The following is a 26,289-nucleotide window of genomic DNA, read 5'->3' as shown; positions in this document are numbered from 1 at the left end:
GACATTACCACCTGCGCTTAGGAAATGCACAGAACAGTAATATTTGCTTTGCTATCAAAATAACCCTTCCGCAGCAGCTAAAGGATTTCCAAGCCAATCAAAATTTTAATTTTCTTCCAAAAAAAGTAAAAGCTTTTTTTTACTGGAGCCACAATTCATTTTATTACATTGACAGATTGTCAGTCATTCTCAGTGGAACAGCACAAATCTCTTTTGCCATTATACTTCAGTTTGAAATACAGGCTTAAGCCTTTGATTATTAATCTAGTCCTATTCTGGGCCTCTAAATCATATCAAAGCGAGTTTCCCTTTTCTAAAATTAAAAACATAGTAATATTTGCCCCTACCATATCTTCAAAGCATACTGCAAACAATCTAACATTGTCCAAGTGTGTCTTAAATAACTATCCAAATATATGTGCCAATAAAGAAGTGGAAGCAATGACTATCCAAATGCCATGGTTCCTTCATACCTCACAGTGGGAAAGAAAAAAAATCACCCCACTAAAATATAACTGACTAGCTTGCATGTTAGGCTGCAAGCACACCCRGTAAAAAACAGTTTCATGTAAAAATTCATGTTAGTGAATGATCTATTTTCCTCTAAGATACAGACAGAAAATTAACACAGGTCTTTGTAAATCAAATTTCAACTTAATAAATGTATGAGTCCAGAACTAGCACTAAAACAATTTAAACAAGAACAGAGGAAACCAGAGCAGGGTGAAGTGAAGAGACAGTGGGAGTAATAGAGAGAATAAGCAGTCATTGAAGTTAAAAACATCTATGTATTTAGGAAACAGATTGTGCTTTGACAGCTTGCCAAATTAAATCATTCCTACAAGTGACATGAATAAGACAGACAAATTTCATCATGGCAAAGCATCCTCAATGTAAAATAGTAGAATTAACTGACTGTTCTCGATAGAAGAGTCTACAGTAGATTTATGATAGTACCAAAATCACTGAAGAAATATATCTGCAAGGACTGTACAACATTTATGAACTTAATTTTTTTAGTCATCTTCTTAACTACCTTAAAAATCGTTACTGGAACATCTCAAATTAAAAAGTATTCTTCCCAGTGCAACCATTTATTTCACCAAGTAGAAGAGGAGCATGACCATCTTCTTTACCACTATCAAAATCCTAGCAGAGGTCCATACCCAAACTGCCATCTTCCCACTCTCTACCCTGTATACTTCTTGATCTTTCCTGTCTCACTTCCCTGCCTCCACTGGAAAAAAGTCTTTAGGAGTCCAGAAATAAAAGGTCACTAGCACCAATTTGTATCATGGGTCCAACATCCTAAAGATCTGCTCTGTTCCTGTCTGTCAGAGATGAACAAGGTAGAGGATTCAATCCTGTGATGCTAGGACACGCAGCTCTCACATGCCCAGAAGGCATGACAGAGACCTTTCACAGTCTTGCTGCTATTAAATGCACTCATCTGAGCGAACAAAGAGCAGAAGTGTTAAACAGTGCAATACTAGAGTCATTTTACAGACATACTCACCATTGGTACTAGCAAAGCAGACTGTATTACATTCAGGATTTTTCTTATGTGTCGAACTGTTTTTAGAACAACATCAAGGAATAACTGAATCTAAGACAATTCCTCCTTTACCTACCTCTGCAGGTCTACTATTTCATTGTTTAACGTATCAAGTTCTTTAATTGCAGAAAAGTCTGCTACAGAACTCAGTCCTTGAGTGCTCTGAAAAATACAAAAATAAATAATATTAGTTTATAGTTTATGCTGTCCAACAACTATCTTCACTTTACAAGAGGACAGCTTGTGCCATCACAAAAATAACAACTGCTTGTAACATTAAATTTAGAATCTTGAACCTTTAAAAGCAGTCCAGATGCTAGATTAACAGAACACATCACACATCCAATGCATCCAGTAACTCAAACCGAGTTTACATCTCCTGTAAACTCTGGATGACATCTTCCACAAAAGCACAAGACCACCTGATCATACCAAAAAAATAAAAATAATTAAAAAAAAAAATCTAGTTTTACAATATGAGATTTGTTTTAGTTATTGTTTAGCTGGCTTCCTAGCACTCATTTAAAAGTGACAAAAAAGCTCTTCACCTTGGTGATCCTCATGTTGCAGAGGACCAACATGTGATTTGTGATGCTTTTCAGTCATATCAAGCTAGTTCAACAATAACCACCAGAGTACTGACTGAAACTTTGATGATGCAGACTAAGTCATAGATAGGTTTGACCCATGAGTTCCCATTTCCTTACTTTCTTTACAATAAAAAAAAACATTAACACAAATTATTTCAAAGAAAAATTGAACATAAATGATGCAGACCAAATACTGAAGACACAAATTAGCAAACACTAGTTATTCGAGTGTGCCTTATTCCAACACGAACATATTTAGGAAGCCATACTCACTCTACCTACCTTCTATAAATAGATCATTTCCTTCAAGCCTTGAATAAAATTATCCAGGGCAAATACAGAGTTCAGAGGACATGTACATATACGTATTATTAATTTCAAAAAGCATGTAGGTTCTCAAAAGTAACACAAATAGGAAAAAAAAAGAATCCTTAAATTCTGAAGTTTCTTTGGAAATAAACCCAGATATTATTTGTTATGTGTTTATTCAAGCTTATGCTTAGAGGAGGAGGAAAAATAAAGCAAGAGACCTAAAACAGTAAATCTGAACACACTGTGACAGAGAATATTATTCAGCAGAACTATAGATTATACGTGCATATTTTACTAGAGAAAAGGGAACAAACTGAGAATCAAAAATATACAGCCATTCTTAAACTGGTTAATGTACAGTTTCTCAAATTGGCAAAACAGAAGGTTATATACAAAGTTCAGTCTTATCCTAAAAAAACTACTCAGGAGTTTAGTCAAGTTGCTCATGGTGTTCTAATGAGGAAAAATCCTTCCCTTTCCTATGACGGGGACAGAAGGAAAACATGGAAGTACAAATTCCTTCTGGGTTTTCATCTCTCATCCATTAAAGAAATTCTGTACATTAAATCTAGCATAAAACCTTAAAAAATGTAATTCAATCTCATTTTCAAGTTTTCAGGAAAACTGAAGCAGGGAAAATAGAAAAGCAAGCTTTTTTAGCTCCAATATACAAGGCAATAAGTTAAAGACAAGTTAGAACTATTCATTGACATTTAACAAACTGCAACACATATGCAAACAATGCTTTAGAGTTTTTAACTCAAAACAGGAACAAGATTCAATCAAGACAGAATGAAGGAGGAAGCCAGGTTTCCACTCAGATGTGAAAATTCCTTCAGAACTTGCATGCAAGCTCCTTTTAAGTCTTAAGACTGGTAACACAAGTGCAAATTTGGCAACTACGAACAGGACTGATCTGGTAAAGAAACAGCAACAAATACTAGACTGCTGCTGTTTCCCATTTAGGAGATTTGCATTCAAGTTTCAAAATTGAAGTAAAAGTTACACTAGTATTGTAACGAAATTCTGTAAGGAAACCAAGTATTAGATAATAGCAATATACATGGATATACATTCTGAACATCTGCCAAGAAAGATTGCCAGATAATTTTCCCTACCCTAAAAACATAATCCATTACAATTATATTTACTGATATTTCTGCTACTATGTTTATATCTGTCAAGTCAGAAGAGGAAGCCTAATAGTTTTTACTCTTTAAGCCACACCACTTAAAAAGAATTATATCTCTCTACTGCTCTTATTCTTTGATTCAATCCTTGAGCAACAACCTTGGGCAAGGAAGTTCTTTCAAATCAACAAACAAGACAGTATCTCTTTTGAAAAAGCTCAAAATGAGCTGTACCTTCAGCTCAATCTAGTAAAATGAATTCATGGTAAGGATTTACAGAGCTAACTAAAAGACATCTCTTACCTTCTTTCAAAATATTCTTACTCTTATCTTGTATGTTAGTAATGCAAAATCACTGCAAAATTCAACTGATGTCTTTAAGAGTTCTATGAAAACAATATACACACAGAATAGCAGTAAACAATGCTGATCTCATCTAAGGTGCTTTGATCACTACATTTTCTGCAATATAATCAGTAAAAACAAGGATATTAGTCCTAATTATAACTGTCAACTGTCACTTTGGGTGCATACTCTGTTACGACTTCCCCAGCAGTTTCAATACAATAAGATAAAACATTTTCTCTTTTAAGTTTAAGCAGCACATACTATCAACACAACAGCCACAGAGATTCACCCCACAAAGCATTTTCCACACAGGAGTAAACTAAACATACACTGCGTCAGTCAGGATTGTTCCAGATGAACAGCACTGGAAACCAGCAATACTTTGAGATAGCAACACACTGTGACACTTCAGAGAAGTGCTGTGCTATTTCAATGATTATTTAAGCGTCTTAGAAGGATGCTCATTATTAAACCAACAGACAGTAAATATTAGAAAAGCAAAGATTCTCTAACCTTGAGAAAGCAGAGTTAACAAACTGACAGAATAATAAAGATGAAAAGCAGAGTGGTGCAGAATGGAAAAAACAGTCCAAACTAGAAAAGAGACATAGAAAGGAAAGCAAACATACAAAAAAAGATTAGTAGAGTTGCAAATAAAGCAATTACTTTTTAAAAACAGAATGTAAAAAGAAATTAGATACCAATTACAGAAACTCAAAAGTAGTGCCAAATTTTGAGTTTCTCTTTTTTTTTTCAGGTGAAAATTTTTCATTCTGTTTAAGAAAGTTGTAGAATTAGGTCAATGTTTTGCACAACCAAGAAAAGGTAATCCACATCAGACTTTACGATGTGTAAGGCAAGTAAGAATTTGCTGTGACCTCTATTATTCTGATAACTACAACTTCGACAGCTGAGATGTATCATAATCCAGCAGTAGACTATATGACAAGGCTATGAAGCATTTAAACTGTTTTTGAACTATAAAAATAGTTGGATCATTTGCTTTTGAAACTTTAAATATCTGATTCCAACTTTAAGTAGTTTATATTATTTTGAGACTTCTTCAAAAAGAAATGTAAAAAAGGTAACTGTAAAGACGTTAGAAGAACATTAAACTTGTGCATGTTATTTCAGATGCAAACTAAAATTTCTTTAGACAGGCAGGAAGAGGATTATTCTTTCAAAATAGAAAATCATGCTTTCTCAACATAAGATCTCTCCGCTTGGTTGGCAGGTGCAATAAATGGCAACTTCATTTTGGAACATGAATGGAGCGGTGTTTTGTCCCTTCTTTGTAATTAAGGCTTGTTTTCCTTCTGGTATTATGTAAGATTTAAGGTATGCCAGTACTTGATCTGTTTCTTACGTAGCCTTTGAAATTAACCTTTTCTTACATTTGAGATCTGTATCAAAATGCCAAACCCATCCTTACCTTCTGTAAACTGACACCCCTGTCGGAAGGTGGAATCATCTCTGGAGTCAGAGCCTGAGGTGGGTCGATGCCCTTTGTTAACTTCTGATTAATCAAATAGAAAGCCAAGGCAAACTGCTCCTTTGAAAGCTTTCCGCAGTCTTTTGTGTCACAGAGAGCCCTGTACAGACATGAAACAAATCAAATCCTAATTTCTGCAAGTAGAACCCTGCTTGCTGTACTTGCTGTCATTCAAAACTGAAAATTGCTGCTGTATATCACCTCACTTAAACGCGGAGGAGTTGGGCTTGGTAATAAATAGGAAACAGTACTTAAACATACACAATCATTTTCTCTTTGAATGCTAAGATATACAGTTCCGTTACAGTGGGTTCTGGATCTGCTGAAAGGCAGAATTAGGCCTGTGAGTCACTAGCAATACCTGAGTATCTGTAACTGAAGTTCTTGCTAATGAAGGAACCTCTTACAGCCAACACAAACTTCTCTAATTTTCCTAAATTAGACATTATATTAAGCATATCTTGAAAAACAGAATTTTTTCCTAAGAAAGGGGCCTACATTAGCTTATCCTGTAGAGGCATAAAAAATAAACAAAAAAAAGCAGTGGGTATCACTACTGGCAGTAGTGAAAGACACAAACAAGCTGCAGAACTACACAGGCCTCAAGTCTTGCACGATAAAAGTTTTGTACCGATAATTCTCACCACCAGGGTATGGATAGCTTATCAGGGCTCAGATGCAGAGCAACACTGTAACGCCCTAAATAGGAAGGTTTAGCTGAAGTACAGTATTTGTAACTACTTCTGTTCAGGCTCCTCCTCTGCTCCAGCTAGGAGATGGTAACGCATAGAATGAACCTGTTTTTCCCCCCCATTTCAGTCCAAAAGTAGAAGCAAATAAGTTACCACTACTCATACAGAGCGTACCTTATTGCATAAACAAAACCTTCGTTTTCCAGAAGTATCAGCACAGCACTTTTCATGGAGAGTGCTGAGAATGAGCGAGAACCATCCCATTGTCTAAACAGCTGTCACTGAAAAAAACCCTACCAGATATGGGCGAGCAGAGCAGAAGGCAGTCCCGTCTTCAAGAAGAGTTCTCTGGCTTCCACACCGGACACAAAGCCATCCATGTCTTTGTCAGTTTTCACAAAGATCTCATCATACTTCATTTTGTCTGCAGGCAATACAACCCACTGTGGGGGATGGAAAGGGGGAAAAAAAACAACCCATAATATTAAGATAAAGGCAGGTCTGTTTTCAGATTAGTTACTTTCAGGAGTTATATAATTCAAAGACTACAACACAGATTTAAAAGGTGATATAGGTGCCTAGCTCATGAATCAGTTTTAGCTTCCAAAAGAGAGATGTACAGAGATCTGCAAGCAACTCCAAAAATAAAAGCAAAATATTTACATCAGTAAAGCACTCAGGTTGGTGGGTATTGCTTTGCCTCCTTGTCTACGCATCAAGTATTCCCTGGAGCCCAGACCTTCTCCCAACATGTGGTTGTGCCCCATCACTGTACTGAGTCACACTCCTCCTGCTTACTGTCCAACTCCTTCAATTTTATTCCTCTTTATATGTCCGAAGAGCTTTAACTGGGGGAACTGAAGAACTGGCCAAGCCCAGACAGATAATAGTTGGGACATTCTTAATCATAGGTTTGAATGCTCCCATCAAGGTAAGACTGGAATTTTTGCAACATCTCTTACTGCAGCAGTTTTTTTTCAAACCCTAGGCTACTATAAAACAAAGATGCATTTTTTCAGTGCAAATGGCTTCAACTGCTGCACACGTACCTGTTAATTTCCATGTACAAGGACAGTTACGGCATGAATCCCAGATGGCGCTGTACAAAAAGCCTACCCCGAGACACTCGCCCACGATGGCGCTACTTCGTAATAAATACGCTAACAAGACTTCGGTCAGTCAAGTAAACTGACAGATGAAAACCTTGATGCCTCCAGACTTAAGAGGTACCAAACTTTTATTGACTACTCAAATACGGCTGCCCAAACATCCAAGCAGGTTCTTAGGCCTGAAAGTATTGCAATTCTTACCTTAATACCTCTTCTCAAATTTTTCTTTTTTTGGAAAGAACCAGTAAATGTTCCTAAATTCTGGATTCTAAAATGACCAGGATTAAACAAGGTGGGTTTTTTTTTTTGATCAAGTTTCCTAATAACCACATTTGTGACAAACTCCAGACCTTATATATTTAAGTGGCTATGCCAGATCTTCTTCCTCCTTTCCTCATTGCTTGCATTCACCTATTCCGTTTTTATTTTTCAAACTCTGCATGCATACATATATAAGTGTACATACACACCTACCACAGATACTAATTTGCTGGAAGAACCTGTCTGTATTCAAGTCAGTCTTCAGCCAGAACAATTATATGCTCTCCAGACGCGTACCTGAACTATGTTTTTGAACTGTTTTCTTAACATTCTGACCTTTGGGTCCAGTTTGATGCTTTGAAATAATTTATTGTTAAAGTATCTTCAAAGTCTTTACCAGGTAAGATTTTTTTTTAATCCAAATGTTTATATCTGAAGGCATCCAAAAAATGTAAAACAAGATAAATTTGTATTAGCCTTTCTCCTAACTTGGTCTTCCCACGAACCTTCTCAATTTTATCAACAAATCAATAGGGCAAGGAGGAGGAAATTAAAAAAAAAAAAACAAAACCAAAAAACACTGTACCAAGACTCTTCAGACAGGCAGACTCCAAAGCACAGCATTAAGAACAGAAATCTTTTAACCCCAAACCACTTCAGAATCTACCTGTGTTAATGGTGTTTTGGCAGCTAAAACACCTACAGGTGGCAAGGATTGATGAGATTCTTTAGTAGACACTGAAGATGGAATTAATGGCATTGCTCCTGGAACACTAACGGGTTTTCTCTTGGATGGTGGCACCAAAGCTGCAGGCAGGGACATTGGCACTGGTTCCTTCTCCAAAGCACAGTACACCAAGAACATGGCCTGAACATGAAAACAAGGTGTGTGGGTGTATGTATATATAGAGAGAAATTAAAAATACATATAAAAAAATTAGTTAACATTACTTTGTAGCATCTTTTCATTAAGTTTCCTCTTTATAAGCCCTCTCAGCTGAATTCTATCTTACTGATTTCTGACTTAATGCTTTTCACTACCACTTACCCTTTTAGGTTCAATGCTTAGCAAATGAAGTTAAGTACCTTTATAACTTTAAACTGATTCTACTAATCATAACCAAACTTGTAACCACCACTTGTGAGAGTTTAGGAGAGAACACTTCAAGCACTTGATTTTTATATATTCACGGTTCTTCCAGAAGACACTATGCTTAGTGACTATTCTTTTGCTGTCATTTTGTATTTTGAGAATTTTATGACTGCTGTTCAAGACACAGAACTGCACTTAAAGAAATTTAATTTTATAACATTTTATAGACTGCCAATTTAATTTACCTGCAACATTTGGCTACAGCATCATATCAATTCCCTGATCTCAAAGCTAAAAAATCTGAACAATTACAGCATAAATAGTAACAACTTGATAGCTAAGTACTCTGCAGTTTGGTTACCACAAGATACAGGAAATAAAGTTTAATAACAGTTAACCACTAAGGACTTAAAGGAAATGATTTCAGAAGAACCTGAAGCATATAAGTGCCTGAAGATGACCAGAACAATCGTGACAACAGTAACATTTACAACTGTTACCCTTTCTCAAAAATATGTATAGAACAGCAGAAATAAAAAGAAATCTGTCTCTCACTAACATATTTACATTAATAAAAAACAAAGCAAGGTTTTAAAGGTTGTCCATAATGTCAATTCTTGGCAATTAAACAGGTATTTTTAATTTTTTCTTTTTTTTTTTATAATCTTGACTCTGAAAGGATGAGCAATAGTTTAGTTTGTAGAAAACTGAATTAAAGGCCAGCTTTCAACACACAATTAAACTCCATTTGAGGACAGAATGGTTGCATTACTTTTTCAAGATACTTTCACTGCAGAATACATTTAAGGTATTGTGTTACCCTACCTGAACCTTTAAACTAAGGTTAGACATTTCTCTAAAATGAAACCTTCTCTGCCAGATGGACTGCATAACTGCTTGTTCTCCACTTCACTTACATATAAAAACAACTGAAGTTTTTGAGAAAAAGTTAATGTGTGGTTACTATCACATTCAAAGCTTATAGAGCCTTCAAAAGCAAGAGCCTTCCACTCTTTCCTCACTCACTATCTCTTGGGGGTTAAACAACCTTATTTAGTGCTTCCTACATTATTTCATCAGGTCTGTCATTAACAGTGTTCAAATTCTGACTTGCTGTGAACTTCTGAAGAATTTATACATACTTAAAACCCTCAAAGATATCTTGAGGCATCAAGTGCACAAACATTAAAGGTTAAGCTAAGACTTGTTATTCAGTGAAAACACTCAGTCTCATGTGGCACAGCAGATCACAGGTCTACATTTTTAATGGTTCATTTGGCCCACAAAGAAAGTTATTGCAGTGTAATGTGAGACAATAACTGAATAAACGGACAGGAACATTAACTAGTTTAAAGCTTGATTCAGATCTCTGAATAAAGGCGATAAATGAAACCACACAAACTGTCAAAAAATTAACACGCAACGCACCCGTTTTAAGCCCTTGCCATTAGGCTTTCAAAATTCCAAAACGTGGCAGTACAAGGTACTTACAACTGCAAACTCATCTCGATCCAACATTCCATCACGGTCAATATCGCTTAATTCCCACACCTAACAATAAAAAACAGAATACTGGAATGCTTGCCTAAACTTAGTGATTCCCTATTTAAAGTTTCATTAAAAACACAAGTGAGAACGACCTCCCTGCATTATATCCCAAGCTATCAATCTAACAGCACTAGTTTTCAGTCAGCAACATACATTCATATAAACTGCGTAACAGAAGCGAGCGAGCAAGGAGCGAGCGAGCATTAATGGCACCCTGTCCTAAAGCAAGTCTTAAAGTGTACACAAAACAGATGCATTATAGTGAGAGTGATTATCAAAATAACAAAGAATATTTTTATAGTTGAACAATTGCATGAAAGTGTGCTGCCACTCAATATTTAGTAGTTAGGTTTATTATTACAGATCTTAAATTTGAATAGATATCGAGTTTAGTGCAGTTTCGATTTTGTGAATTAGCAATTCAGTAAAAAGACATTCTTACTCGTCCTAAGATATCCACTGGTAGTTTTGAGTTAAGGAGTACAGGTTTCACCTTATCACCTGACAACAGTCCATTCACAGGATTTAGGCTATCAAAAATAGCATCATACTTGGCCTTGTCTTCCAGCTGCAGGAGCAGAAGAAACAAATACTACTTATGGAAATGCCTAGTCACACTCACAACCTAAAAAGCAGTATTTATTTCAAGAGTGTTAACTTAAAAAAATTTTTACAGTGGGAGAAACACACCTTGCAGTCCTTGATACAGAGAATTTCTTATTTTTAAGTATTTTAAGTCAGAAACTCATCCAAATTCCATTGAGATTTAGTCTTCAATTATTTTAATAGGCTTCAGATGATTATTCCCAATAAAACAAGTTTCTCACAGTGAAGAGATTTCACAAGTGACAAGTGTTTTTAAATCAGATTAGAAGATTACTAGCCAAATTACAGATTTGACATGAATGGTAATTCATCATTAAAGATGGTCATTAACTTTATATACAGGAAATCCTGATGAACTATAGCTACCAATATTACTATACTTTCTTCAAAAAGATTTGAGTTATTTCAAACCACATAATAACTCTAGCTAATAGCCTGATCTTTACACATCACAGTTTACCTTAACAGCCCATGGTACATCAGCTGCTGCTGCTCCACTGAGTAGCAAAGGACTACTAGTATCAGTCTAATGAAAAACAGAACACAAAAACACACATGAAAAGGAAAATGGTTCTGACCTTGTAAAACCACTCCCCTGTTTGAGGGGGCACTACTTCTCAAAGCTAGAACTGCATTTTAATCACTTGTGCCCTAATTAAGGATACCAAAATTTAGAATAAGAAATTTAAAATGCTTATTCCATTAAAGATAGACTGTGTAGTGTTTATATTAGTGATAATTTTACACAATTTGACACTTAAATCTCCACTAGAACATGCAGTACCTTACTCTTATTCCACACCGCCCTTTTTTCCCCCTCCTCTACAACATCACTTTCAGAAATATTTGATGTTTATTTAAAACAACTCTTCCAAATGTTCATTTAAAAGCAGTTGTTATTAATAAGTTGATATTTCCCATTAAAAAAAAAGAAATCTTACAAATCTTGGCGGAGGAACAGGCAAGTTAAGACTGCTCAGGGAAACATCCAATCCATTCTGTGCACATGCTACAAGCCGTAAAGCCACAAAAAATTCCTACAGGAAAAAAGAAATTTTAAAGGATTATTATATGAAAAATACTCAGATTTCAAAATCTGACTTCTCTGGTACTCTCTACATACATAAAAGGTTGCAAATGGTTTCAAAAGGGGTCACAAAGTGAGAGAAAGCAGCGGTCAGAAACTGCTCAATTCCTCCAGTGAGGCAAAGTTTGCAATTACCATCTTGAGTGCTCAGTAGCTTCCTGGCTAGTGTAATTAGCTTTAATTTTTCAGCACTCAGTTCTTTCAGGGCAGAGCAGTGAACATTTAAAGTAGCAATTACGTATGCTTATCTTGGAGGAACTGAGCTGATCCCAAAGGCAGTGGTTGATAAAACAAGAGGGAAGACAGGTACGGCATAGAGGGCATCAGGCAAAAGAGGTTTGAAAAAATTTATTAGACGCTACAGCTCCTCCTTTTTCTACCATGGAATGAAGCCGCTCTCTGTGGGCCACTATTTAAATAATCATGCTTCAAGCCACCAAATGGCAAAAATCACATTACAGCTTTTCAGCAGATCATACTATATACACAACACTAATATGCAAGTCTGACTGACGTATGGCTCATACCTACAACTAAGGAAGAGTAACTCGAAACAAAACGTACTGATGTGAAATCCACCAAAATTAGATAAATAGGAATTCCCAAGAGAAAACGGTTTTACTAAAATTTATACTTCTGCAATAAGTTTCCTCCAAGATAACAGAAAGTTACCTTCGTAGTAATATAGTATACAGTACATTAGTCTTTAAATTAATTATCAGTATATTATATTGCACAGCTACATAGAGGCTCATTTTAAAGACCTGAAGAAAAACAGTTCAGGTGGCTGAAGGCTGTGTAATTTACTGTCATTTTCAATTAAATGGGAAATACTTGTTCTAATAAAAAGAATTCAGAAGATACCAGTTACAAGAATTGCCTTCCCGAACCAGAGTTTTTAACTTTTGTCTTATTTCAAGGTTTGCTAATAGTTGGAGTAATTGAAAGGCTCTCATTCATCATATAAACAACCTTACCTGTTTGTTCAGGATACCTTTGCCATCAGTATCAGCTAAGTCCCAAATCTAAAACATAAAAACAGAAGACACAAAGATGTTCTACAACACTGAGAGGAAGCTGGCAAGGGAAGATTATATATTCTGTAGGACCACTTTAATTTACATAGCATACTAACTGAAGCAAGAAAGAGGATAATTAAATAAAAGTCCTTAAGTCAGTAAATACCTTTCCAAGTACCAAATCTGTCAATCCAGACTTTTTCAAGAAAACAGCTGCATCGGAAGCTAACACTCTTCCAGTGTTAGCAGAATCAACCTGGGGGGAGAACAAAAAACCTGCATCACAAGTTAGGACTTGAATTGATGCAATTTCTTCATGCATGCTCTCAAAAAGCTATCAGAAAAGAATGCTCAAGCTAATGTAGGAACTTTGTGAATAATCTTCAGACTTTTTTAAAAAAGACAATCCCCTTTCATTAAAAACATAGTTTTACATTAGAAGTCACATTTTTTAACTAGATGCTTCAAATTTATTTACTATTAATATGACAGGCCTTGGAAGTTGACATCCTAATTTAACACTGCCAAAGTTTTTAAGATATAAAATCTACTATAATATCTAAGCATCTCTCACACCCTCATGTTTTACAGCATTCCAGCAAAATCACCACCATTAAGTCATGATAAACAATAAATACCACAAACTATTACCACCAATTATTACTATTACTGCCATCTGTCAGTAGACAACTAAGACAAAGGGAGAATAAGAAATTTGCCAAGACCACCCAATTTGGGGCAGAAGCAAGGAAATTAACTCAGATCTCCCGAGTTGAAAGCTAGCAACCTCAACACAGGCTTCCTCTCACAAATCATGTTAAATGAAGATTTAGATTAATTCCACTTAAAAAGTGAGGAAAAACACTAATACACAGGCAAGCAAATCAGATGTCTGCTGCTGCAACTTTACAACCTTTGATTATGCCTGGATTTCAAGTTCTTCAGTTTCAAGTACAGACAAAAGCCTGAGACCTTCTCAAGTTATACAGTAGAGAGAGGAACTTGTTCATGTTAGGTCACCATCTGAACTTCTCTAATTAGTCCTTTGAAATTACAGATTTTCTCTTTGATGCCTACAAAACATTTGACTTGTAGGGACAGAGAAATCCCAGAGTTTGATTACATCTAATTGTCCAGCTTAGAATGCTCTGAATGCTCAGTTATGCTCTGAAAAAGAAGGCTCTATTTGAAGATATCCTTTACCACCCCACTTTAGAAAGTAAGCATTTCCCTCCTCTAAAGAGAAGCTCATTTACACACTGAAGAAGTTAGTGACAATTTTGGCAGAATACCAAACCACCAGCACGCATTTCTCTGGATCTAAAGAGAGGTCATTAAAAGAGATCACTATTCAAGTTTCTGAAAGGAAACAGTACCGCAACTATACCTTCAAATGGAAAGAACAGAGCAGTAAAGCTCGTGTCACATACATGAGAACAAGGAAAAATAGAGGAAAAGTTGTGCATTCTTTAAGATTCTAAAGCAAAAAAAGATACATAGAAAGGGGTTGTACATTTAGCATTATTAATTTATACTTAGAGCTAGCCCTGTGAGGACTGTGGGAATGTTTCCAACTAATAAATCATGGACAGGTAGCACAGAAAAAGAGTAGACTAAGAAGGGCATCTTCAGTCAGACTGTCCAAGTTTACTACACCAGAGAGATAGTTACACAGGCCCTAAAGATCTAGAGATCAAATTACGTCTTGCATTTTGTAGATGAAAATTATATAATATTATCTTCAAAAACAATGTCTTTAAGTCTCTGATGGACTGAGATGCCCTGAAACTCTGAAGAATTTGAGACATGACAAACATTGAAGAACAGAAAGGAGGCAAAGGTCACTTACTTTCCCCATTTCCTGGAGAGAAAGAGAGATAGAGAACCAAAATTGAAATTGTACAAATAAATGAATACGCACGGAAAAGTGAAGTACATGCACAGAAAGAATAACTTGATACTAGCATTAGATCTTCTCACTATTTCTTTTCCTTCTCCTCTCTCCACTTTTGAAGTTTGAGCACTTGCTGAACATTGAGTCACAGCTGTCCCCAGAATAGCCTGAGAATGACTAGTGAGAACTGGTGCTTCAGTTAGAACAACAAGGATTGGGAGTATACAGAAAAAAACTTGCCTATGCTTGAAAGCATCACCTACAGCCTCAAAGTTTTGTTTAAGCAAAGACTATATTCAATATTTTGTGTAGAACAGAAGACCAACCTTCCAAGTTCAAAGGCGCAGCACATGAGGTGCTCAAAGCAGAGAGCTCCCAAAGATGTGTTTATAAACTAGTTAATGAAAGACTATATAAGAGGTCCTTGATAATTCATCATTTGAAAAACATGCTACAGCAAATGAAGGTTGTCAGTGGATATTTCTGCTTCTAAAAGCAGACAAAAAACCTCCAAAAACAATTCAGAAAACATCATTTAATATAAAAGTGAAAAATCTTATTTTCAACATAAGCAATATAACTTTAATTAGGAGAGATTGGTTCCTGCAATTTAGGATTCCCTGGTCACAGCAATAAAACTACATACCCTGCAGTCTTGTAATTAGCCTGTTGCTCAGATTTTTAAATATCTAATTCAGCCTGCATGGAAGAACTGTTTGTATTCTAGGGAAGAAGTCATCAAGACACTGCAGCAAGTGCCCTTTTCAGTTGGGGCAGTCTACCTTTCACATGAGCCTAATAATCTTAGCATCCACTCAGAAAACTTCGAGCCTAGGATTTTCCACTCTTCCAGGAAAGTCACAGAGCAACACAGTACTGGCTGTGTTTATCTTTAATTTCTTCACCTTCAACCCAGAGAAAGGTGACTTTGAGGGATTTAAACAGGCTTCTTATTTGACCTGATATGCACAGTTTCTTTCTGTGCAACTAATTCTCTGAGTTTTAATTACTATTTTTTAAAGGGCTGATTTCAATTTCTTTACAAACTACTGAGTCTTGAATGCTGGGATGAGTGTACTGACTATGCATTGAAATAGTTAAATGTAAGCCAGCTTTCTGCACTATCACACTGAGAAGATTGCTGGTATTTGTCAGCGATATGTCAGTTTGGTAGAGCTTTTTCTTTGATCAGCAAATAAGCAGTTTTCCTACCTGTATCAGCAGACAACCCTGCTGTTGCAAGGTGTCTTTTGTAGGATGAGAAATGATTGTTTAAAATAGTATGCCTGATGTCATTAGGTCACAAGGTAACAGTGAGTAGTACTTCAGCTCAGAGTTTGTCAAGAATTCAGCAGCAGCGTATACATACTGCTTACATGATTAAGTAGTTACCAACTACTTTATCATGTATGTAAGCTTATCCTGTAACCTCACCTTATTTTGACAGCAAGTCTAAAGGTCAAAACACAGAAAAACCTTTTACTTAAAAGAAAAAAATCCTGATTAAAAGGTTAAGATTTTAATTGCATTCTAAGTAATTAATTTTCTCAGTTAAAAAAAAAAACAAAACTCTATACCCATCTCACAACACATCATGCAAGATGAATTACTTTAAGTTGGTGATACAACTGAAAGAGAACTAAGCATCAGAGCTATTTCAGGTGATAAATTTTTTCTCAATTTGCATGGAATGCTCTTAAGTGATTCTGATATGAAAGACTAAAGACATGTTCTACCAGCACCAGAAGACAGGAAGTGGGGAATGTCTTTGTAGCATTTCTATTCTAAAAACTGGTGCCTTCTTATATAAGGGAGGGAAGGAAAAAGTTATCTAGTGCAACTAAAAGCCTTTAGACACAATACCTTCTGAAGTTTACTCTTTAGGACAAATGCTTGCAGAAAGAAGTCTGACTGAGCCAAGTGAGAAAAGTAACCCTGTGGAAATCAGGTCCACCAGCACAACTTAACCAACAGTAACATCAGGTTTGAGGAATCTCCTTTCTTGGAGGGAATGACAGGCTGCTATACAACAAATAGTACTCTAATTACACTAGGCTAAATATATTCCCACGAATGCAAGATATTAAGTGACTTAGGAACCAGCATCATACTTATGCTCAAATTTAATCTCTGTATCCAACTTTTTGCTTCAGACTTCAATGGTTAAGCAATTGCAATCAGAAGAAAAAAATGGATAGGCGCGTGGGATGATTATGCAAGTCAGTGAGAGAGAGTCAATAGTATTAAGCTAAGAAGTCTAATGTGCAGAAAATGAGTCCCTTGTCTTTTCTCATGACCTTGTAATAATCATCATAATATGGGAGTTTCCTAAGGCCTTTAACTCAATTCCTGGAGATAGACACATACTGGGCTTGTTCTTCACATTGGGTCAGAGAAAGAAAACTATTTTGTGAGGGTGACAACCGTCTCCTATATTCTTCAAGCTGGTTTCTGGATCCACCCTAATTTTGATCAAAGTAAATTCTTTCTTCTTGTTCAGGAACTTCAAAATGACTCTTCTGTAGCGGAGAAAAACCCTTCTTAAAGTAGAAGGGAAAGCTCAAACTTTCCAGCTCATACATTTTATCCCCCATTTTTTGCATTTTACGAAGAGACTAATACCCTAAGCACAGTCCAAAAATAGTGCTGGCAGACATCACTGTCTTCTCTCTTCCCAGCAGGTAAAGCTACATTACAATATTGACACCCAGAAGTTCCTAAATAAAAAGGTCATATACAGTACATCCCATCTTACAACACACAGACAGAAGCTTTAACAGCTGCACAAAGGAGAAAAAAAGCCTTCCTATATGGTTTTCTATAGAGCTTCATAAGTTATTCAACAGTTTTTTTTATTAAAAAAAATTTAAGTTGTTTTATACAATCAATCATTTAGATTTAAGTTTCCTTAAAGATGTTTTTGTATATATGTCTTTGTATAATGGATATTATGCACATGATATGAAATACTGATATAATACAACAGTTGAAATATCTTTGCTGCATCTAAATGTAAAAGACAGGTGATGTATACAAATACTAAAATCAAAAGATTTATATCTGTTGGTCAAGCTGCAAGAACTATGTGCATTTTTTTTCAGTGGCCTTCCATCCAAATTTCACTCCTTACAGCAGTCTGTCAGAACCTCTGAGGATACTCTAAGAGATGTAGGTCCTAGATAACACTAACTGGACTGTAAAAACAATTCAGCTTCATTTATAAAAAGGAAAAAAAGAACATGACAGCACAGTAGGTAGCAAAAATTTACTTCATCCCAAGAGCCAAGTCTGTTACACTTGCAAAGCAATGCATGTGATATAATGGATGGTAATTCCCTAGCAAGTTAAATAAGTCATCTTATAACCAATCCTAAATGTATACTAATATAACTCTGACCCAAGTGTCAGCTACTATAAAAATATATTTTAAAGCAGAGTGGTCTTCTCTGAACTTCTATAGTTTGCACGCTGCTGGCCATACTAAAGACCGTAGCAAAAGAATATTCTGTTTTTATTCAGGTAAAAATGTTTGTTTCTTCAAGTAAAACATACATACCTGTCGATAGAATTTCTCATACACAGGATTTGCACTCGATAGCTATATAAAAAAAGAGAGAGAGATACAATTAACCTTATAATGCATATTTCAACTCTCTTCTCCCTGGATAACTAAAGCTAGAAAGCACTTCTTGCCAGTCTGCAAAGAAGCATTAGTATAATTCTTAAAATCCATAATTGGTATTTATCCTATAAGATGATGAGGACTAAGACAGGTCTTTATACTGCAACCTTTAGAAGATTCTAACTTCTTGTTTGAAGTTACTGATACTAACCACTATCAAATTACTCTTCGACAGGTCACCAGGTTAGACAGTATGAAACAAGAATTCTTAAACAAGATCAACAAAAAGCAAAAGAGAAGAAATAAAACCTGATATGATATGGACTATGAAGTGCTCACTAATGAATACAAAAAAATATAATTTGATTTCATTATCCATCTCACCATTCTTTAGATTTTAGTGTGATCTGCAACTGGTCTGTGGAGTTTTCAGTTATCCAAAACAACTACTGGATTCACAATTAAGTCCACAGCAATGACGCCAAATTAAAATAGCAATATTTTATCTCAAGTTCTTTCAATTCAAATCCTTGCTATCGGAGATCACAACTTTTGTACAATTCTGTATAATTTTTCTGTCTTAAACCCACTGCCTTCTGTTGGACATTCAGTGCTCACCTACACTTAGATAAAGAAGGATAATACAGCTTCTTACAAGAATGCCCTTTATTTTTTCCCTCTACCATTCTACCCACACAGATTTTCTGAAACCATGAAAAACCTAGTATCTTGGCCTACACCAGCTATCCTTGTCAGAGAGATTCCCAAGAAATGGATTGTTAGGGTTCCTTCTCTTTCTCCTGCTGTAAGAACTATTTTCATAAAGTGCATAGTCCCTAAAACAAAGATTGGGTACATTTATGTAGAAGTTAACTCTAGAATTACTGGAGTGTGTTGCCTTGCAAACCCAACTGGGACAGCTGAGCACAATGCAAATTAACCATACAGATTTTTTTTTTTTTTAAAACCATTTGAGTACAAACTGAAAATAGCATTATCCTGGTGAAGAGGAATATGATCTTACAACCTTCAGTGACAGAAATGGAGCTTTGTAGAAAATGAATACAAACACGGTAGCTTTTTCTGCTTTAAAATTTAGGAGTTTGCATGGAAAATTGGAAACTGGCAATATTCTAGGTTTTGTCATCAATTGTACAGTTGTAGAAAAGACTTTACTATAGTATGTATAAATGGTCATGATTCAAATAAAAACCACACATATTTTCCTATAGTAAAAGCTAACAAAGTTGCCCTTTTGGCCAAACTATTAGCTAACGGACACTTGAAAAAGTCTACACATATTAAGAGGGGAAGTCAGACAGTATAATTCAGTGCTTTAATGAGATCCTGTTCAACTACAGAAAGGGTGCTGTCTTCTTTACCTGACTAGACCATCCTATCAGACAAATTACAAAAAAGAGCTAGAGATCACAAGGGTTTTTCATTCCATTACTGACATCTGGTAGCTGCCCCAGAGATGCTCAGTTTCTTCTAATAGCCACATAACTTTGCTGATTCTCTAGTTTGTCTTTTTTATTAAGACCTCTTGCACAGACAGRCAATAAAAACTACAAATACCAGGACATCATCACCTGTATTCACTGAAATACCTCCAATTACATAGTTTAACTTTGCCCTGACTTTGCCCTAGTAACCAAAGCCTTTTATTATTTTAGCCACCATCAACTAAGTAGTCATTTAAACATCTCCTCAAATAGGCTGAAGAAATACATTCAAGTTTTGACAGACCTCCGACCAACTGCCATAACTAACACTTACCAATATCAAAACTCTATTAATCACTTTCTAGCATGCTGGAAAGCATGCTATATTTTCTGAACTAAACCTCAAATGCTGTACTTACCAATTCAGCTACACTTTAATAGCAATGCAGAGGTTCTCCCTTTCCTAAAGGCTCAAATATTTTACTTAAATTAATTCATTATAAAGTAACAACAGTATAGACACAATCAAATCAAAGCTATGTACAAAATACTGGAACACAGCTGGCCTGCGCATACTCTAGAAGTATCAACTCTCATACATAATCCCTTTTGCCCAATATCACCCTTTGTTCAGCCAAACGTTTCATTATTACAGCCAGACCTATCATTGTCACTCCTGGACAGGAAACACTTGAAGTCCTGCAATGAAAACACTAAGTGCAAAACAATCTTTTCATTCAGTGCTTAGAGTACAAGCTAATAATTCTTATTTATTTTGTTATCGTTTCCAATATTCATTTTAACATCAGTATCACTGCAATAATTGGAATTTCCTGCAACGCCAGATAGAATAATAGTAATAAAAAACAAATATTTCTCAGACTCTTTTACTAGTAACAGATTAGTTTTTCCTGCAAAATATACCCCACAATAAAATAACAGATATAGTCAAGGATATTCTTGCTGTTCTGAGAGAAGAAAAATTACTGTTTAACATCTTCCAAAGTGCTGCTATAGAATTTACCCGGCAAAATTCCTTTTTGGTTTATTACAGTTGCAGAGAGAAAACTGAACTTGTTTTCAGTGCAAAAAGGAGGAAGGGAGGAAAGGCCAGATTCCACTCACATGAAAATAGAAATACGTTATTATGATTCCACCTAAAAATTTTTTCACTTCACAAGAGTATTGTGTGTTTTAGTAATTACAATCTGCATTACAAACCTGTGAACTTCAGAATACTAACTTATGAAATGAAAACCACCTTCAGGGACACCTGTCTGTTTCATCTTCTGGTGTCAACCAAGACTCTATATCCTCATGTGTTTGTCCCTCTGTCAGACTCACATTTAGGTGTAATAAGATACTACTGCCAGCCTGATCACCCCATCCATCCACAAGCTTCCTCCAGACAAAAAGCTAAGGGGGACAGGGGGAGGGGAGAGGGGAGGAGGGAGAGAAGCACTATCCATAGAGAAAAACAAAAATAAGCCACTCCTTCATCCCAAGCAGGACAGAACACCTCTTTCTCCCTTCCCATCTTGACTGAAAACCAAAATATTGTATTGTATCATGATACAAAGCTCTAAGATTCATTTTGGAGTTTCCAGACTAAACTGCGTATTCCTGTAGTAAGCATTCTTACAGTAGTCCTCCTGTCACTCTGTCCTGCAACCCCAAAGGACCCAGTATGGCAAAGAACTGTTCCTCTAAAGCATAGCAAGAGTACAGCACAGCTCTATTTCCAAGAAGCTGAAAAGAGAAGGGATGGAAGAATAAAGTAATTACAAGCAGTTGCTCTCATTGCTCTTCCACCAGTAGATGCAGCACCCTCTTGAAGTTTGGGAATGAAGTGAAATTAACCCCCCCACACAAATACCAACAACAAAAAAAAGTCCCAAACAAAACAAAATCGTAGCTTCCAGGGACTATTCTACTTGGAAGCCCTTCTGCAGGAGTGGGTAGCCAGGGCTGTTTGGATTACAAGTGAGAGATAAACCAGTAAGGAAAGAGTCATCAGACAGCCAAAAAGCAGGTAAGCTTAAAGCAAAATGGTTTTATCAGGATACCCTTTGCAAACAATAGTCAGTCTTTCTCTTTTCAAATATGACTGTAAAGCAATAGCCAAAGTGCTTCATAGTAAAGCTTTTCATCACTTTATATTCTATAACCAAGTACATCTGAAATTCAGTTTTTTTTTTTTTAAAAACATTGAGCCCACTGTCCCCCTCTTAATTTAACCCAGCAAGAACTAGGTAGATTATCTTTTATGGTATCTAATATATATATTTTTTTACTCTAATTGCCTTTCAAAAACATTTGTAAAGCATTCACCTGAGCTTTATCCAAGTCACATTTAAACACTGAATCCCTTGAAAGAATGAGCTGAGTCCAGTATTTGTGTATTATTTTTCCACTATAAGTTCCTCCATCTCATTATTTTTTACCTATTTAGAATTTAATATTAGCACTAATATAGTCCCACAAACACAAAACTACACAGAGTCACTCTATTCCAGGACACACAACACAAGATCAAAGTGGCAATTATTACTGCCATATATTGTATATTCATATATACATGTGAATGCCACCATCCACTCTTCCACTAAAATTTTGTCACCTAGCCAAAAAAATAATGTCCAGCAGGCTTTTCTATACCAGTCTGACCACACAGCGTTATACATTCCAACACTGTTAAACAACAGCAGGCATTCTCTACAGATGTATTTGCTTGCACTTTTCCAAATGGTCTACTTTTTGTTGTAATCACACCGTTTCCCTCACATTTGTGCTGATGATGTTAAAAAAGGTAAGGGAAAACCTCATTTGGATTAGAAAGTTTTCCCCTACAGCAACCAAAGTAAAGTTAGAAAAATATTTATCTTAATTTTTTATACAATATTAACATGCTCTTAAAAGTTCAGAAATTTCATCTTTTCTTTACACTGCCATCTTTTCTTCACACAAATGTCTGTCACTGCATATTTAAGTACGGTTCTATTTCATTTTCAAGCTACTACAGGAAACTCCCACCATAACATGAAAAACATGAAAAAGTAGACAGGCAAAAACAGTGCAAACAGTGGGAAAAAAAGTTTCAAATATTTTTCAGGAATTATATGAGACCATTATGTAAAACAACTCTACTACCCTGTTAGATGCAACTACTCTCTGCTTTGGCTGATGCAGTATCAATCAAAAGAAGTTCTATCTGCTCTAAAAATAGCTAGCCTATACTATAAACAAGTTAAAAAAACCCTCAGATTTCCCTGTCTTTCATGGAGGACTGAAAGAGGAACAACAGCTCTCTCATTCCTGTAAAAAGAGCAAACCAGAATCTTTTATCACTTTGTTGATCCCTAACAAACATTAGAAGTTTGCCAGAGACCTGGAGGTGGGGGGGAAGAGTGCTTGGTTAGCTTTGCTTTGGCTCTACATTGTGACACATATTATAACAAGTCTGTCATTTATAAGTATTTACATCCTACATATTCCATAACAGGATGTAAGTCGTGGCAATGCACCCAACAGACAGGTATTTAGCTTAGTCTCAGTTTCAAAACCCAACACTTCCCTGAGACAACAAAACACACTGAATTCTGGATTCCAGGATATGATACTGAAGTTTAAACCGAGACTTGCAGCTAATTAATTTACATTAATTAATATACATTAATTAATATTATGCGACTTTGTCTTGTTTACCAAAACAACTCACAACTATTTTAAGACAGCTACTACACTTTTCAAGGAAATGTATATAATGACATCAGAAAAAACAAACACAAACTAAACCACAACTTAAATTTTCAAGAGCAGCAAGGAGTTTTTGTACACTTGTATTACACCGATTTTCAAACATATCTTCCACACTCTCAACACGTATTATCTGCATCTTCAACTTTCTTCCTTGCCCCCCCATGAAATAAAGATGAGCAGCCACCCCTGGAAGGTCAAAAATAAAATTCCTCATATTAGCTATAGCTTAATATGAGTTTTCCAGCAACAAATGACATAACATTCCAGATATAAACAGCTCCTTCTCATTGATGCTGCTAGCTTGTTTCCAAACTAAAGGCAACCACAACAAAACATTTGCCTGGTAGAAGTTTTCTTAGAAGTTTCATATTCAATCCACAGTTATGTAATACTTACTGAGTAAATGCAAGTGGCAACAAGATGTTGCAGAATAGGCTCAAGATGGGGAGAACAAGACACTTCAGATTATTACTAAATGGGGGTGTGGGGGGGGGAAAAAAATCACTTTCCTTTTGCAACACATTTCAAGCATACTCAGTGTATGTTACACTGTCCTGAAATATCTTTACTTATCAGCCAGCAGACTGCAATCTACCAGTTAAGCACTAGAAAGTTTCATTGTTCTTAAACAGTGCTACAATATTCAAATAAAGGATGTCTAGCCTTCTCAGATACTACAGCTGCAAAACCATTTGAAAAATACCCTAGTCTCATTTTGGAAACACCCAACTTCCTAGTTGCATTGAATTACAGTCAAAACCAAACAAGGGAAGGGAAAAAGAAAATTTGAGACAATTTCAACTTGACTACAGATAAATATACCTCTCATTCTCTGCATGTGGTCCACAGCAGAAAGTAACAATCTGCATACCTTTTCTGGCTGGTCCCAGTTATTGATTTAACTGCAGCTAGTAATCTTATCCACCACCCTCCCCCCTCCCGATATTACCATTTTCACTTCTCACACTAAGAATACTAAACTATTCCTAAACTAAGAATACTATACCTAAACTAAGAATACTATAACACTTATGATTTGTTACTATTTTTTCATAAACCCAAAATTCCAGAAATTAAAACCTACAACGAAGAAATATTCATCTTAGAAAATCAAACAAACCTGAAGGTACTTATTCAATGCCAAAAAAAAAAAAGTCAACAACAGAAATAACTTTCTCAGTTTAACCAACAGCTTAATTGTAGTAATGACAGTTTTAAGGATACTGGTGATTCTTCTGCTTCTGTCAACATTATCACATTTCTATTAACAGGTTTTTTTTTCATGTGATCAAAAAAAAAGCCTGTAAGCAATAATGTCTTACTGCATAATGTACTGTAGCAAATACTTCTCCCCTCTCCCCCAAATAAAAGCCAGAACACCCCATGCCTTCAAACATACTGAATTAAGGTTTCTGGTTTATGAAGGCTTTTTTTCCTTTTCAGTAAGAGAATGCTTTAATTTTTTTTTCTTTTGCTAGAAAACTTTTGAAAAAAGAGAGACAGAAAAGGCCAACCTAACATTTTGGAATATCAAAGCAAGCCTTCACAGTGTGCTATACTTTATAACTGTGTTTCTTTAGACCTTTAAAGACATTTTTAGTTTCTCAATACAGCTGAACTTCTGATTATCACTGAACTATCCTCCCTTCTTTCTATGGAATAGTTGAGGATTTCCTCAATAGTCAACTACATATAGGAACAACTGCAAAATGAGCAATCTTACTACCAACTTTTTATTTTACTTTTCTGTGCTTAAATATGAATCACACTTATTTACTAGCCCTTATTTTTATATAAAGGTGATAACTGACTATCAGACTGAAGCATGCAAAGAGTGTGTGCGCTGACAGGCCTTCCTCAGACTTATGTCATGGAGGAATGCACGTTTCTCATGTTACTGAAAAATGAAACAAAGAAGTATCAAAACTACACAGCTTATTTGCTATCAGAGCTCTGTGGAATAAAACATATTTCCAACAGCGCAGAACCACTCATATGAACCAATATCATCAGGATTAGTATCATCAGGAAAAAAAAAATACAAGCAACAAAACTTAGTCAAAGTGAGTTCACCTGAACACTGAATGGTACCAAACTTCTCCAAGTTTTAAGACCAAAGTCCTTTGTCATTAGGCACCTGTACAGCTAGTATGTAAATATACTGTCCCCACACCATGTAGTGAAATTAAACTTAAAAAAAAAAAAGGAAAAAAAATGGAAGAAGTAAAATGATTTCCAAGCTGTTCCTTCTGAATAACAGTACCTTTGGAGTTAAGTTATTGTTAAGACAAGAGATTAAGCTCTCTCTTCCAAGCTCACATCCTTGCCTCTCCGTTAATATGCTGACGCTACTACCTCCAAAGAGCCACACAATCCTTTCTGTTCCTATACTGCCACTTAAGTACCCCAAGCAAGCGACCGAACACAGAACTGGACTAGCGGGTGCAGGCACAGGCACTCGGGCGCAGCTATCAACCCCAGAGCTTTCCTGTTCCAACCCCCAGTGAGCACTTCCCTTATCTCCGAGTCTACCACCTGCCTTCAAAATCTACAGGGCGGTTTTCTGCCTTTCGGGGATTTTTTGTTTTTGTTTTTTCCACGCCGGGCATCCTACGCCTTCCTACCGGACAAAAGACGAGCTGCGATGACAGCAGCCGCAGCCCCGAGCGCTGCGGGCTCCGGGCGCTCCCCGCCGGGGCGGAGAGGGGGGGACGGGACGCCCCCGCC

At 36.1% G+C, this 26,289-nt stretch overlaps 1 protein-coding gene across 8 annotated transcripts in view; it reads right to left on the bottom strand.

Annotated features, from left to right (window-relative positions):
- Nucleotides 1-26,289, bottom strand: part of EPS15 (epidermal growth factor receptor pathway substrate 15) — a 54,066-nt gene that overhangs the window by 27,224 nt on the left and 553 nt on the right. For 5 of the 8 annotated variants that reach the window (XM_026086613.1, XM_026086616.1, XM_026086618.1 and 2 more), the window contains exons 2-12: nt 18,293-18,334; nt 13,009-13,098; nt 12,801-12,848; nt 11,678-11,773; nt 11,197-11,262; nt 10,573-10,698; nt 10,074-10,133; nt 8,157-8,357; nt 6,417-6,562; nt 5,368-5,527; nt 1,632-1,717 (exon numbers count right to left, since the gene is read on the bottom strand). In XM_026086613.1, the coding sequence (XP_025942398.1) occupies nt 1,632-1,717; nt 5,368-5,527; nt 6,417-6,562; nt 8,157-8,357; nt 10,074-10,133; nt 10,573-10,698; nt 11,197-11,262; nt 11,678-11,773; nt 12,801-12,848; nt 13,009-13,098; nt 18,293-18,334 (1,121 nt within the window). The remainder of the gene's footprint in view (nt 1-1,631; nt 1,718-5,367; nt 5,528-6,416; nt 6,563-8,156; nt 8,358-10,073; nt 10,134-10,572; nt 10,699-11,196; nt 11,263-11,677; nt 11,774-12,800; nt 12,849-13,008; nt 13,099-18,292; nt 18,335-26,289) is intronic. The other 3 variants (XM_026086614.1, XM_026086617.1, XM_026086615.1) reach the window with 3 other exon arrangements.

Source organism: Apteryx rowi, unplaced genomic scaffold, assembly GCF_003343035.1.
Source record: "Apteryx rowi isolate R43461 unplaced genomic scaffold, aptRow1 scaffold_7, whole genome shotgun sequence".
Lineage (NCBI taxonomy): Eukaryota > Metazoa > Chordata > Aves > Apterygiformes > Apterygidae > Apteryx > Apteryx rowi.
This window is presented reverse-complemented; position numbering and strand designations above follow the sequence as displayed.